The 13,172-nt window shown below is 36.0% G+C and overlaps 1 protein-coding gene across 9 annotated transcripts in view; it reads left to right on the plus strand.

The window, feature by feature from the left end:
• Positions 1 to 13,172, plus strand: part of C2CD5 (C2 calcium dependent domain containing 5) — a 91,832-nt gene that overhangs the window by 50,552 nt on the left and 28,108 nt on the right. For all 9 annotated transcript variants that reach the window (XM_086404054.1, XM_086404046.1, XM_086404047.1 and 6 more), the window contains 3 exons: positions 2,872 to 2,967; positions 8,562 to 8,753; positions 12,128 to 12,314. In XM_086404054.1, the coding sequence (XP_086260180.1) occupies positions 2,872 to 2,967; positions 8,562 to 8,753; positions 12,128 to 12,314 (475 nt within the window). The remainder of the gene's footprint in view (positions 1 to 2,871; positions 2,968 to 8,561; positions 8,754 to 12,127; positions 12,315 to 13,172) is intronic.

Below are 13,172 nucleotides of genomic sequence, written 5' to 3' on the forward strand. Positions count from 1 at the left end.
GGAAGGGACTTCCATACTCTCAGTTCTCAATTTCTTTTTCTCCTGTCTTTCATTTGGACAACTTCTTCCCCATTTAAGTCCGTGCCAATCCACTGTTCAGGATTTTCTACCTCCAAAACTTTTTTCTGCTCTTTTTTTTCCTGCCCATCTCCTCCAGTTAAACACAATTATCTCCCTTCTAACAGTCTGTCATTGTGCTTTCTCATTCTCAAGTCCTCTATCCTTAGTTGACTTTCAACCTTATTTTGACTTCATTATTGCATGAAACTGTTCCTCTTTAAAAATTTGAAACCATAAAATTTCACTCTTGGATCACAACCTGATATTTTCCTACTCATCCTATTTGCTTATTTATTTCTGGTTTATTTTGGCCCTTCTCTTAATCAAGAGTTTTCCCAGTTCCTTACTTAGGTTCTGACTTTACTTGCTGTCTGCCATCCTTGAACCCTACTTTCCACTCCTTCAGAAGTTGGTAATAGATGTCATCTAGACACTGTTTGCGGAGAAGGCAATGGCATCCCACTCCAGTACTCTTGCCTGGAAAATCCCATGGATGGAGGAGCCTGGAAGGCTGAAGTCCATGGGGTCGCTGAGGGTCGGACACGACTGAGCGACTTCACTTTCACTTTTCACTTTCATGCATTGGAGAAGGAAATGGCAACCCACTCCAGTGTTCTTGCCTGGAGAATCCCAGGGACAGGGGGAGCCTGGTGGGCTGCCGTCTATGGGGTCGCACAGAGTCGGACACAACTGAAGTGACTTAGCAGCAGCAGCAGACACTGTTTGACTTTAGGCTGTCTTATTTTTCCACCTTCTGTTGGGTAATTCTTAACTGCCAGCTATTACATGGATAACTTTCTTGTGGTGGTGCTGATCATTTTTGTTGGAGAAAAAATGATTAGACTGTAATAAATGAGGATGTTACAGAGCCATGCTGTTTAATTCTCTAAGGATCCTTTTTTTTTCTTTGCAGACTATATATTATACTCTTTTTAAAAAACAACTTTAGTGATATATAATAGGCATATAATCTCACATGTTTAAAGTACATTACTTTGAAAAGTTCTAACATAACTTTTATGTGAAACCATAAAACTCATGAAACCATTATTATCATGAAACCATTAGCATCAGTCATGAAACCATAAAACCATTAGTGTCATTGAGACAGTCAACACATATATCACCCCCAAAGCTTCTCTATATTCCTTTGTACTCTCTCCCTTCAGTCCCTTCTCATCCCACCCCTGTCATAGGATATACTGCTGATCTGCTTTCTATCACTAGAATAAGTTTTCACTTTTACAAAATTTTATGTAAATAGAATCTTAACATTATGCACTCCTTTTTGTTTAATTTCACTCAGCATGTTTAAGTTGAGATTAAATTGAGTGTCATCCCTGTGACAGCAAGAACCTGTTCCTTTTCCTTGCTGAGTAGTACTCCTTTGTATATATTATACTCTTGAACTGCTCTATTCTCATTGTGGCTGTTCTACTTTTGTTAACCTACTAACCTTGTTAGGCTTATCCTGCCTTTCTTCCCAGTAGATAGTCTTGCTCTATTTGTGGATTTATTTTCATATACTTTCAGCTCTTAGGGGTATAGTTTTAGAAGACATAGTTCTTACCATTAGATTCACATTCTCCTGGAGAATTATGACAAGCATAATACATTTTATGGTAGAGATATCCCAGGATATCTTAGGATCCTAGAGGGCTATAGGAGGATTGGAAGAAAGTTTTAATGAAGTAACTGAAGCTTGAACTGTATCTTGAGAGATGAGTTATATCAATGAAGAGAAAAGGCATAGGGAGGGTTTTCAGGGTGAAAAGAGTAGCATGTGGAGAAGGCCAGAGGTGTGGATTCAGTTGCTGGAGATAAGTCACAGATGCAGGAGTCTACAGAAATGAGTCCAATTCATTTATTTAGAAGTTTGCATTCACCTGATGTAAGCTTCTGTTTTCCCTGGAGACCTCAGAAATTTTGTATTTAAATCCTGTCTTTACTAGTTTTTTTCTGTTCTAACCCGTCCTACTTACTATTACTGGTTTAGTTCCCTGCAGTGCACACCTTGAAATGCACACCTGCTCTAGTAGCTCTTTGATTCAGCGCCTTCTGTGGCTTTATGTTTTTTTTATATTCTCAATGTGCATTTAACCGTTAGAAGCCTGGCCTCTTGCAGATCATTTCTTTTATGGCCTTGCTTCTTATCCATTTACTTTGTTTCAAGTGTATTGTCCCTAGGTTGCTACTTTTCCCATTAGCTTTGGGTGATCTCATTCATAATTCAATAATTATGTTGATTGTTTTTTGGCTTTCAAGTTGGGTAATATGTAATAAAGAGTTTCAGATAATTCTTTGGAAAATCGGTTTTTATCATATATATAATATGATGTAGCTTAAGCTCTGTCTAGTATACTTTGGATGTTTGTGTCAGTTGTCTTTTTATTATTAAGTTTAAATTAAGCTAAAGCAATATAGATATTTACATAGTTGTGCTTTTAGAATAATTTTAATAAAATTCAATATTCATTTAAAGAGTATTTTATTACAGTTTAATGGGCTATTGCTGGATTCAGCAATATAGTTTGTTACTACTATTATTTTGAAACATTCCAGTCTTTATAAGCTTTGCCATATTTTAAAGGAATTGTCACTAATACTAATCTTTTACAATTTTTAAGTGGCAAAGAATACTCTTCCTCTTCATTTTAACAATATTACTTCTATTTTCTATCCTAGATTTAGGAGGTAATCCAGTGATAATAATATTTAGTAAAGTCTATCTTAAATTTAAATTGTCACCTTGGTAAGTTAGACTGCCTGAAAATATTAACTTGGTTACATTTTTTTTTTTTTCTCTTGTAGTGAAGAGGTCTGTATTTTATCTGCATCCGGCACGGCAGCTGTACTGAACCCTAGATTTTTGCAGGATGGCACCGTGGAGGGCTGTTTGGAACAGAGGTTGTCACGACAGCATGGCTTATTTTCCTTAAGGGTAGAGAAGGGAAAGTTTGACTTTCTTCTTCTCAGAGCTGGGATAATCCTTCTTTATGAGGGCGGGTTACACGGGTGCGGTGCAGAAATCAGGACCAGGCACTTGACTGATTTTACCTAATCCATAGCAACACCATAGCAACAAACAAGTATTGGGTTCTGCACTGCATGACGCACACTGTTATTTCTAACACCTCAGTAAATGGCACATATGATTACCAATTGAAGAATTTCAGGTATATGTTTTTGTGTTTGCTACAATGTAGAAATAATTTCTTTTGAGTTTTCTCTTCCTTTCTTTTCCTTTTGTTTTACCTCCAAAATAGGAAAAGGTCATGACACAATTTCCATAAAGAAAATTCCTAATTATAAAACAGACACTATGTTGTATGAAAATTATATATAAAAGCTTCAATTATGTATAAAAATCTTGTGAAATATGACTTTAAGATATGTAAAAGAGAAAGTAAAAATGAAAGCATTGGGTAAAATGAGACTGCTTTTTGGTTTATTTGATTATTGGTTCCTTTAATCTGTTAGTGTCCATAAATAAAAAGATGAGGTTATCAACTATATATACAAAAAGCTGTAAGTTTGATACCAGAGCTTGCCTGAATAATATAAATCTTAAATACTTCTTACCTAACACTATGCATATTTTTCCCCAGTATTAATGTATAATATATATTAAGGAAGAAAGCCAAAAAAAAAATCTATACGTTATCAAATTTACTATAAATTTGAAAGTCTCTATGTAGCCAAGAAAAATGTGTTACAAAGACCTTGGTTAGTTTCTTTTGTCAGTATTAAAAATGGATTTTGACCATAATATTTTTCAGAGCATTAAAAGTCATGGTAAATAATAGGAAAGTGAAGGTTGGACATTTTGAAGTATACTAAACAATTGGAATATTCTGTTGAGGAAACTGACTTTGCCAGTGAGTTGTCCCAGGGCTGCCATATAGTTCTTGCTTATGTCAGTAGCTTCCATTCTGTAGTAGGTAGAAGCCTAATTTAATGAACAGCCTTTCTCATGCAGTTTGGTTGTTTCCATATAATGGCTTAGACGGACACATGAAATTATTAGCGCTTACTAAAAAAAATTTGAAAAAATGTAGGAGAGTAGAAGGAAGAAAAAAATTCCCTAGGATGTCAGTATTTAGAGATTATCCATTTTGTACATTTCATATTTCAAATGTTTTCATACTTTTTTTGCATTTCTTCTTATTTGGGATGATTTTGATCACCTCCTCCTGTACAGTATTATGAACCTCCACCCATAGTTCTTCAGGCACTCTTTCATATCTAATTCCTTAACTCTATTTGTCACTTCCACTGCATAATCTTAAGGGATTTGATTTAATCATACGTAAATGGTCTAGTGGTTTTCCCTACTTTCTTCAATTTAAGTCTGAATTTTGCAATAAGAAGTTCATGATTGGAACCACAGTCAGCTCCTGCTCTTGTTTTTGCTGACTGTATAGAGCTTTTCCATCTTCAGCTGCAAAAATCTGATTTTGGTGTTGACCATCTGGTAATGTTCATGAGTAGAGTAGTCTTTTGTGTTGTTGGAAGAGGGAGTTTGCCATGACCAATGCATTCTCTTGGCAAAACTCTTTTAGCCTTTGCCCTGCTTCATTTTATACTCTTAAGGCCAAACTTGCCTGTTACTACAGGTATTTCATGACTTCCTACTTTTGCATTCCCATCCCCTATGATGAAATGGACATCTTTTTTGGTGTTAGTTCTAGAAGGTCTTGTAGGTCTTCACAGAACCATTCAGCTTCTTTAGCATAAGTGGTTGGGGCATAGATTTGGATAACTGTGCTATTGAATGGTTTGTCTTGGAAATAAACAGAGATCATTCTATCATTTTTGATATTGTACCCAAGTACTGCATTTCAGACTCTCTTGTTGACTATGAGGGCTACTCCATTTCTTCTAAGGGATTCTTGCCCACTAGTAGATATAATAGATATAATGTAGATATAATAGTAGATTTAATGGTCATCTGAATTAAATTCGCCCATTCCAGTCCATTTTAGTTTACTGATTCCTGAAATGTTGATGTTCACTCTTGCCATCTCCCGTTTGAACACTTCCAATTAACCTTGATTCATGGACATAACATTCCAGGTTAGGAATGTTTTCTATGCAATATTGTACTTTACAGCATCAGACTTTACATCCATCACCAGTCACTAAATGCAAAAAGGCAACATGGTTGTCTGAGGAAGCCTTACAAATAGCTGAGCAAAGAAGATAAGTGAAAGGCAAAGGAGAAAAGGAAAGATATATCCATCTGAATGCAGAGGTCCAAAAAATAGCAAGGAGAGATAAGAAAGCCTTCCTCAGCGATCAGTGCAAAGAAATAGAGGAAAACAATAGAATGGGAAAGACTAGAGATCTCTTTAAGAAAATTAGAGACACCAAGGGAACATTTCATGCAAAGATGGGCACAATAAAGGACAGAAATGGTATGGACCTAACAGAAGCAGATGATATTAAGAGGTGGCAAGAATACACAGAAGAACTATACAAAAAAGATCTTAATGACCCAGATAACCACAATGCTGTGATCACTCACGTAGAGCCAGACATCCTGAAATGTGAAGTCAAGTGGGCCTTAGGAAGCATCACTATGAACAAAGCTAGTGGAGATAATGGAATTCCAGTTGAGCTATTTCAAATCCTGAAAGATGATGCTGTGAAAGTGCTGCACTCAATATGCCAGCAAATTTGGAAAACTCAGCAGTGGCCACAGGACTGGAAAAGGTCAGTTTTCATTCCAATCCCAAAGAAAGGCAATGCCAAAGAATGTTCAAACTACCACACAATTGCACTCATCTCACACACTAGCAAAGTAATGCTCAAAATTCTCCAAGCTAGGTTTCAACGTTACGTGAACCATGAACTTCCAGATGTTCAAGCTGAATTTAGAAAAGGCAGAGGAACCAGAGACCAAATTGCCAACATCCACTGGATCATAGAAAAAGCAAAAGAATTCCAGAAAAAATCTGTTTCATTGACTGCGCCAAAGCCTTTGTGTAGATCACAATAAATTGTGGAAAATTCTTAAGCAACAGTTAGAACTGGATATGGAACCGGCAACAGACTGGTTCCAAATAGGGAAAGGAGTACATCAAGCCTATATATTGTTACCCTGCTTATTTAACGTATATGCAGAGTACATTATGCAAAATGCCAGACCTGGGTTAAGCACAAGCTGAAATCAAGATTGCCGGGAGAAATATCAATAACCTCAGATATGCAGATGACACCACCATTATCGCAGAAAGTAAAGAGAAACTAAAGAACCTCTTGATGAAGTGAAAGAGGAGAGTGAAAAAACTGGCTTAAAACTCAGCATTCAGGAAACTAAGATCATGGCATCTGTTCCCATCACTTAATGGCAAATAGATGGAAAACAATGGAAATAGTGACAGACTTTATTTTATTGGGCTCCAAAATCACTGCAGGTGGTGATTACAGCCATGAAATTAAAAAACGCTTGCTCCTTGGAAGAAAAGCTATGACCAACCTAGACAACATATTAAGAAGCAGAGACATTACTTTGCTGACTAAAGTCCATCTAGTCAAAGGCATGGTTTTTCCGGTAGTCATGTATGGATGTGAGAGGTAGACCGTTCAAGGAAGCTGAATGCCAAAGAATTGATGCTTTTAAACTGTGATCTTGGAGAAGACTCTTGATATTTCCTTGTACAGTAAGGAGATCAAACCAGTCAATCCTAAAGGAAATCAAACCTGAGTATTCATTGGAAGGACTGATGCTGAAGCTGAAGCTCCAATAACTGACTCATTGGAAAAGACCCTGATGCTGGGAAAGATTGAAGGCGGGAGGAGAAGGGAACGACAGAGGATGAGATGGTTGGATGGCATCACCAACTTGATGGACAGGAGTTTGAGCAAGCTCTGGCAGTTGGTGATGGACCGGGAAGCCTCATGTCATGCAGTCCATGGGGTCGCAAAGAGACACGAGTGAGTGACTAAACTGAACTGAACGTCATACATTTTAGCACTTTTATTCTTTATGCTTTATGATGTTACACCACCTGTGTTCAAATTTCTGGGAGTTATTTGGTTAAAAGTTGTCCCAAATTTTCATCTTTCTGTGGCCCCCTTGTACCACATGACCTTTGGATTCAAACAAACTGACTTTAAAATCTGATGTCTGCTACTTAGTACTTTTTGTGACTGAGCAAATTACTTAGCATCTCAGCTTGGTTTCAGGCCAAGTGAAACTAGGTTTTGTTTCCCTGTGCTTGGCATTATATTGAAGGGGGTGTTCATGTAGCTATAGTTTTCTTAATCTTTAAAAAAAAAAATAGAACGTTTCTGAGTAGATACTGTTGTTCCAGTTTTATAGAGGAGACTCTCAGAGGTTAAATGACTTGCTTAGGCTCACAGCTCTGCTCATATCTGTTTCCCCTGTTACTTCTAATAAGCCAGAATGCCATCCCACCAGTAAAAGAATAATATCTGGGAGAAACTTAATAATTTAGAGGCTTATTCTGTGAAATAATGTATACAAAGAATCTATGCAAAGCCTGATTCCTGGGAAATATAGTAACTTGTAAACTTTTAGATGAAACAGAATTGAGAACCCACATCTTTTCAGATTCATGGATGTGACTGTGAAATCCTGCTGTTCTCCGTGGAGTTTCCCTCTTCCCTTCCTATTCTCCTGATTTCTTCAGATTTAATGACTGGAAAAAGATTTTATCATTCTAAAGTGATTTCATAAACAGCCTATTACAGTAGACATTTTACAATGAATGGGAAGGTTGTGGGTTATTTTTTTCTGCTTCATGTATGATAAATGTTCATTTCTGAAACACAGGTGTTTTGGTTTCTCTGAAAGGCTACAACAGACATTAGAAATTAGAAACTTTAGAGTGTGCCTAGCTTTGACTTTTTTTCCCCCTCTTAAATACATTTGTTTCTAACTGTAGATTTTTTTCAGATTGGTAAAGTTTTTTCCCTTAGGAATTATTTTCTGATTTTATGTGTATTATCTTTTCAGATAATAAAAGCATATCACTCTTATTATCTAGCCATTTTAAAAAATATTTAATTTTTAATTGATTGATGATTGGTTTGCAATATTGGTTTGATTTCTGTCATATATCAACCATTCATTTTTATGTTGTATCCTAAAGAAGAAACCATTGGAATAATCGTGGTTTTTGTCAGGTCATCAAACATAAGAATTGAGGGAAGGGATATATGTATACCAATGGCTGATTCATGTTGAGGTTTGACAGAAAACAACAAAATTCTGTAAAGCAATTATCCTTCAATTAAAAAAATAAAAAAAACATAATTGATAGAAAATGCCTCTCTACTTGTATAAGCCTCTTCTTTCATAACAGTGTGTGGTTCTGATTTCCTGTTTATTTCTTATCAATCATAGTAGTACCTATTATGGTCAAAGTTATGATATAGTTTGTACACAGGTACTGGATAGAGAATATTTGTTTTTGGAAAAATGCGTAGAATTTTTCAAGAATGCCTTTTTTCCCCTTAATGTATCCATATAGGCTAGAAGAAAATTTGCCTGCAGGCTGTGGATTTTGCCATATACCATATGATGAACTGAATATGCCATTTCCAGCTCATCTCACATACTGCAATAACTGCAGGAAACAAAAAGTTCCTGATGTTCTCTTCACAACCATAGACCTCCCAGTGGATGCAACAGTTATTGGAAAAGGTTGTCTCATTCAAGCAAGGTATGTTTGTGAAGACAGTACTTGGGGTCCTTGAAGGAATGTAGAGTATGAAGTCAAATAGACATATTTGATCCATATGATTTTATTGTATGGAAAATTGGAAGGAAAAATAATCCTCTTTATGAGACTCAGATAAACTTTAATGCAAAAGCAGTCTTAAAAATTGAAATTAGGTACAAATGTTTATTATTATGAAGATTATTAACTAACCTGTCACAGGTGAGGGATGTGACTCAGTATGCTTTAATGACGTTAAATATCTGATACATTTTGGAAGTTGACTTTTTGTTCTTTTTAAGAATGGTGCTATGTGGTTTTTTGTGCTTTTTGTTTTTTTTTTTAAACAATTTCAGTTAGCTGTTAAGAGTTCTCTTTAAAGTGTGCTGGAATAGGAAATTGGAAGGCACACAGGAAACAGCTGCAGCTATCTAGGTCACTAACAACTGCCAGGCTGCCAAATCCATGGAGCATTTCTGTCTTCATTTTACTTAAGGTCTCAGCAATAATCACACAGCTGATCGTTTTCTCCTTGAAATTCATGACTTCACAATGCCACATGTCCTCTTTTTTCCTGCCTTTATATGTAGTCTTCATTCCTCCTCATTTCTTGTTCCTTGAGAGCCATGAGTTCAGACCCTCTTCTCGAAGCTCTCTCGCTAGTTGAAGTCATCAACTCCTATATATCTGTTTTCTGTCTGTAAGTCTAGGACTCCTAAATTTATAGCTCTAGTTCAGAACTTTCTTCTGAGCTTCAGACCCATATACTTTGCTGTCTACTTTATACCCCACTTTCATAAGCATCTCATACTTGTTCCATATTGAACTGCTGATTTTATCCATTTCTCTCATATTGGTCTTTCCTGTTTTCATAAGTGATACTTGCTCTATTCAGTTCTTCATTGCAAATATGGTATTCTTAGACATTGTTCTCTTTCCTAACCTCCCCACATCAGAGTTATTTATATTTCTAATCTATTTCCTTTTTGCTTTCATTCCGTCTTGCATCTTAGACCTTCCATTTAGAATAGTTTTTCTTTCACCTGAGTTATCTCCTTGAGTATTTTTTTGATGGATCTGTTGATGGTGAACAATTTTTACGTGTTTGAAAATGAGCCTATTTTATCTTTAAACAGTATCTTTGGCTAGCAGTTATTTTCTTTAAGCACATTGAAAATACTTGTCCACTGCCTTCTGGCCTTCATTGCAACTGTTGAGAAATAACCTCTTAGACTAACTGTTCTTCTTTTGAAGTTTGTCTATTTTTTTCCCTCAGGCTGTGTGCAAGCTATTTTATTTGTCTTCAGTTTTCTTCAGTTTCCCTGTAGAGTATTAGGTATGGAGTTCTCTTTATCCTAATTGCTATACCTTGGACATCTTGAATTTATAGATTGGTATCTTTCATGTGTTTTAAAAAATTTTAGGTTAGTTCTGTGATTCATCTGTTCTCTCGTCTTGATATTCCAATTAAAGTATGTGTGTCTTTCTGACCGCCTCTTCTATGTCTGTTACTTTCTTATCTATATTTTTAATCTTTTTATTTCTTTATGTTATATTTTGGATATTTTCTTATCTTTCAGTTCTTTAGTTTTGTCTTCAGCTGTCTTTAATATGCTGTTATGCCTAATAATTGGGTTTAAAATTTTTGATTTTTTATTTCCAGAAGTTGTATTTTATTCTTTTTCAAATCTGATATCACATACTATAGTCTGTGTTTAATTCTGTAACTGATAATTTTAATATCTAAAACATTTTTTTTTCTGTTGTTTCTGCTGCTTATTGTTCATTGTGTTTTACTTGCTTTGGCAAATATTGTAAAAAGTCCTGTGTTCACCTAGCTTCCCCGATTGGTGACATCTTACACAGCTATAGTAGGGTATCAGCTAGGATATTGACACTGTTATAATGGTTTTAACTATGCTCCAGACCTGAATCAGTTTTACATTTGTAATACTTGCATTCATTTAAGTATTTGTGTGCGTGTGTGTATATGTATGTCTATGCAGTTTTATCCAACAAATAGATGGTGTAAACCACCGTCACAGTCAAGATACACAGCTGTTTACCACCACGAAAGAACTTCCTTATGCTGCCCACTTACATTTATACCCTGTATTGCCCCTTGCCCTGGTCCTGTGATGCTTTTAGGAAGATTTTTAAAAGTACATAGTTTATCCAGTTGTTTTTTTTTTTCCTTGTTTTAGGTAGTCTTCTTCAGCAGTTCTCAGAGTGTGGCCCTTAGACCAATAGCATCACCGTCCTGGGGGAATGTATAGAAATGCATATTGAGGCTCTGTGCCAGAACTGTTGATTTGGATACCCTAGGGATGGAGCCCGGCAATTGTTTTTTAACAACTACTGGCCTGAGCAGCCTGGCTTACCAGTTTGGGGATATTCTCTTCATCTTTTCAGTCAACTTTTTAGTCCAAGCTTTTGCTGTCTGTCACCTAAGTAGGTCTTGTTCACCATTCCCACATCAGTTCTCTTTGCACCATTCTCTGTGTAGCAGTATAAATGGTGTCCTAAAATATACATTAGATCATGTTACTTCTTAAAATCTATCTGGCGTTCCCATTGCTGGTAGAATAAAATCAAACTCCTCACCATGACCAGTCCTAACATATTCATGCCCATGCTTAACTGCATCCTCCTCTGTGCTGCCCTCACCTTTGCTCACTTCACTGGAGCTACAGTGGTCTCCTTTTGGTTCTTGTAGTATGCCAACTTCATTCCATCATTGTCTTTCTCCAGCAGTCCCAATTCTATTTTGTCTTTAAGATCCTGGCTCAGGTGTTATCTCTGCTCTGAGGCCTTCTGTCCAGTTATTCTTTCTTCCCCTGGTTTATTTTCTGCACACACCTGATTCTTAAGTGTTGTCTGCAGTTGGCTTTGTTTCTTTGCCTTTTTTTTTATTACTCCTCCCCTGGAATACAGTCATGAGCAGGGTCTCTGTGTTTTATTCCTTGATCATTGCTCACCACCTAGAACAGTGCCTGGCATGTAGTAGATACTCAAGTTTTATATTCTTTTAATGAGTAAATTAACTGTTTTCTCTATTGTCCACCCATTATATGATCATGTGGAGTTATAAAACCTAAGATTTAAAATTATATTCTCTGATGATTTTGATTACTGTTTGTTTCATTTCTAGAGATTTTGAGATTTTTTTTTTCATTTTGTTTATCAAAATGGGACTTTTACCAAAAGTGTATACAGTGAAAAAATGGCAGAAAGGATTATTGATAAAACATAATAAGCCCATCTGAAGCAAGTAAATGTTTTTAATCAAGCACATTTTTATGAAGTTTTAAAAATTGGGTATTGCTTAAGATGGTATCAGGAACACTATCCACTGACTACATTATTTTCCTTAATAGGTTGTGTCGCTTAAAAAAGAAGGCACAGGCAGAAGCAAATGCCACAGCCATCAGTAATCTCTTGCCATTTATGGAATATGAAGTACATACTCAGCTAATGAATAAACTAAAACTCAAAGCAATGAATGCTTTATTTGGACTGAGAATTCAGATCACAGTGGGTGAAAATATGTTGATGGGCTTAGCGGTAAGTTTCAAGATGTTTTGTTTTTGTTTTGTGATTCATGTAGTTGTAGATTCTGTTTTATGAGATTCAAAGAGTCTTTTAAGAAGACTTAGCTATTGGCATTAAGACTTCTAAAGGCTAGGGACATTATAAGAAGAAAAGAAATCCAGTGATAGACTTTCAGATACTTTTATATTTCTTTATGAAATTATTTTGAAATTAAGTTAATAAACTATTATATAAATTTATATTTATGTTATTATTCTATTTTTGTATTCAGATTATAATTCTTATAGTCACATTTCTAAGAATTACCATGTAGACCTTATTTTGTAAGTTGGCCACCATTGTCTGGACTTTATTATTGTTTATACTTGCTAACATAGGGTTTTTCCTTCTCAGCATTGTTAACATTCCTGCCTCAAATACTGCCTTTTCTGATTCTTACTGATCTTTTCTTCTTAATCACTAGGGACACTCATTGTAACTATTGGAGACTTTTTTAGTCTGTACACCTGAATCTCAAGGTCCCAAGAGTAGCTTTCATAATAGGTAATCTCTGATGAGTGTCTCCTGGGTATGTGGCACTGCACTGCTCTGGAAGGAATGTGACATTATCTTAACTTTACAAGAGAAGACAGATGCCATAATAGATTGAGACTTGTCCAAAGTGATATGGTTGTACATACCAGAACTCAGTTTCAAATGCAGGCCTGTCTAGTTCCAGAGTTTGTGTTCTCAGCTATGCTGGGTTGTTGCCTCATTAGTGAATGCAGTTAAGAAAGTGTTAAGAGATGGTGCTCTCAGGCTTCATATGGTGCGGAGGGCATTCTAAGTTTGAGCATCAGAGACTGGGTTGTGAGTCCAGTCATGGACATG

Source organism: Bos grunniens, chromosome 5, assembly GCF_055505025.1.
Source record: "Bos grunniens cultivar Pamir isolate PY7600 chromosome 5, Bosgru_T2T1.0, whole genome shotgun sequence".
NCBI classification, from domain to species: Eukaryota; Metazoa; Chordata; class Mammalia; order Artiodactyla; family Bovidae; genus Bos; species Bos grunniens.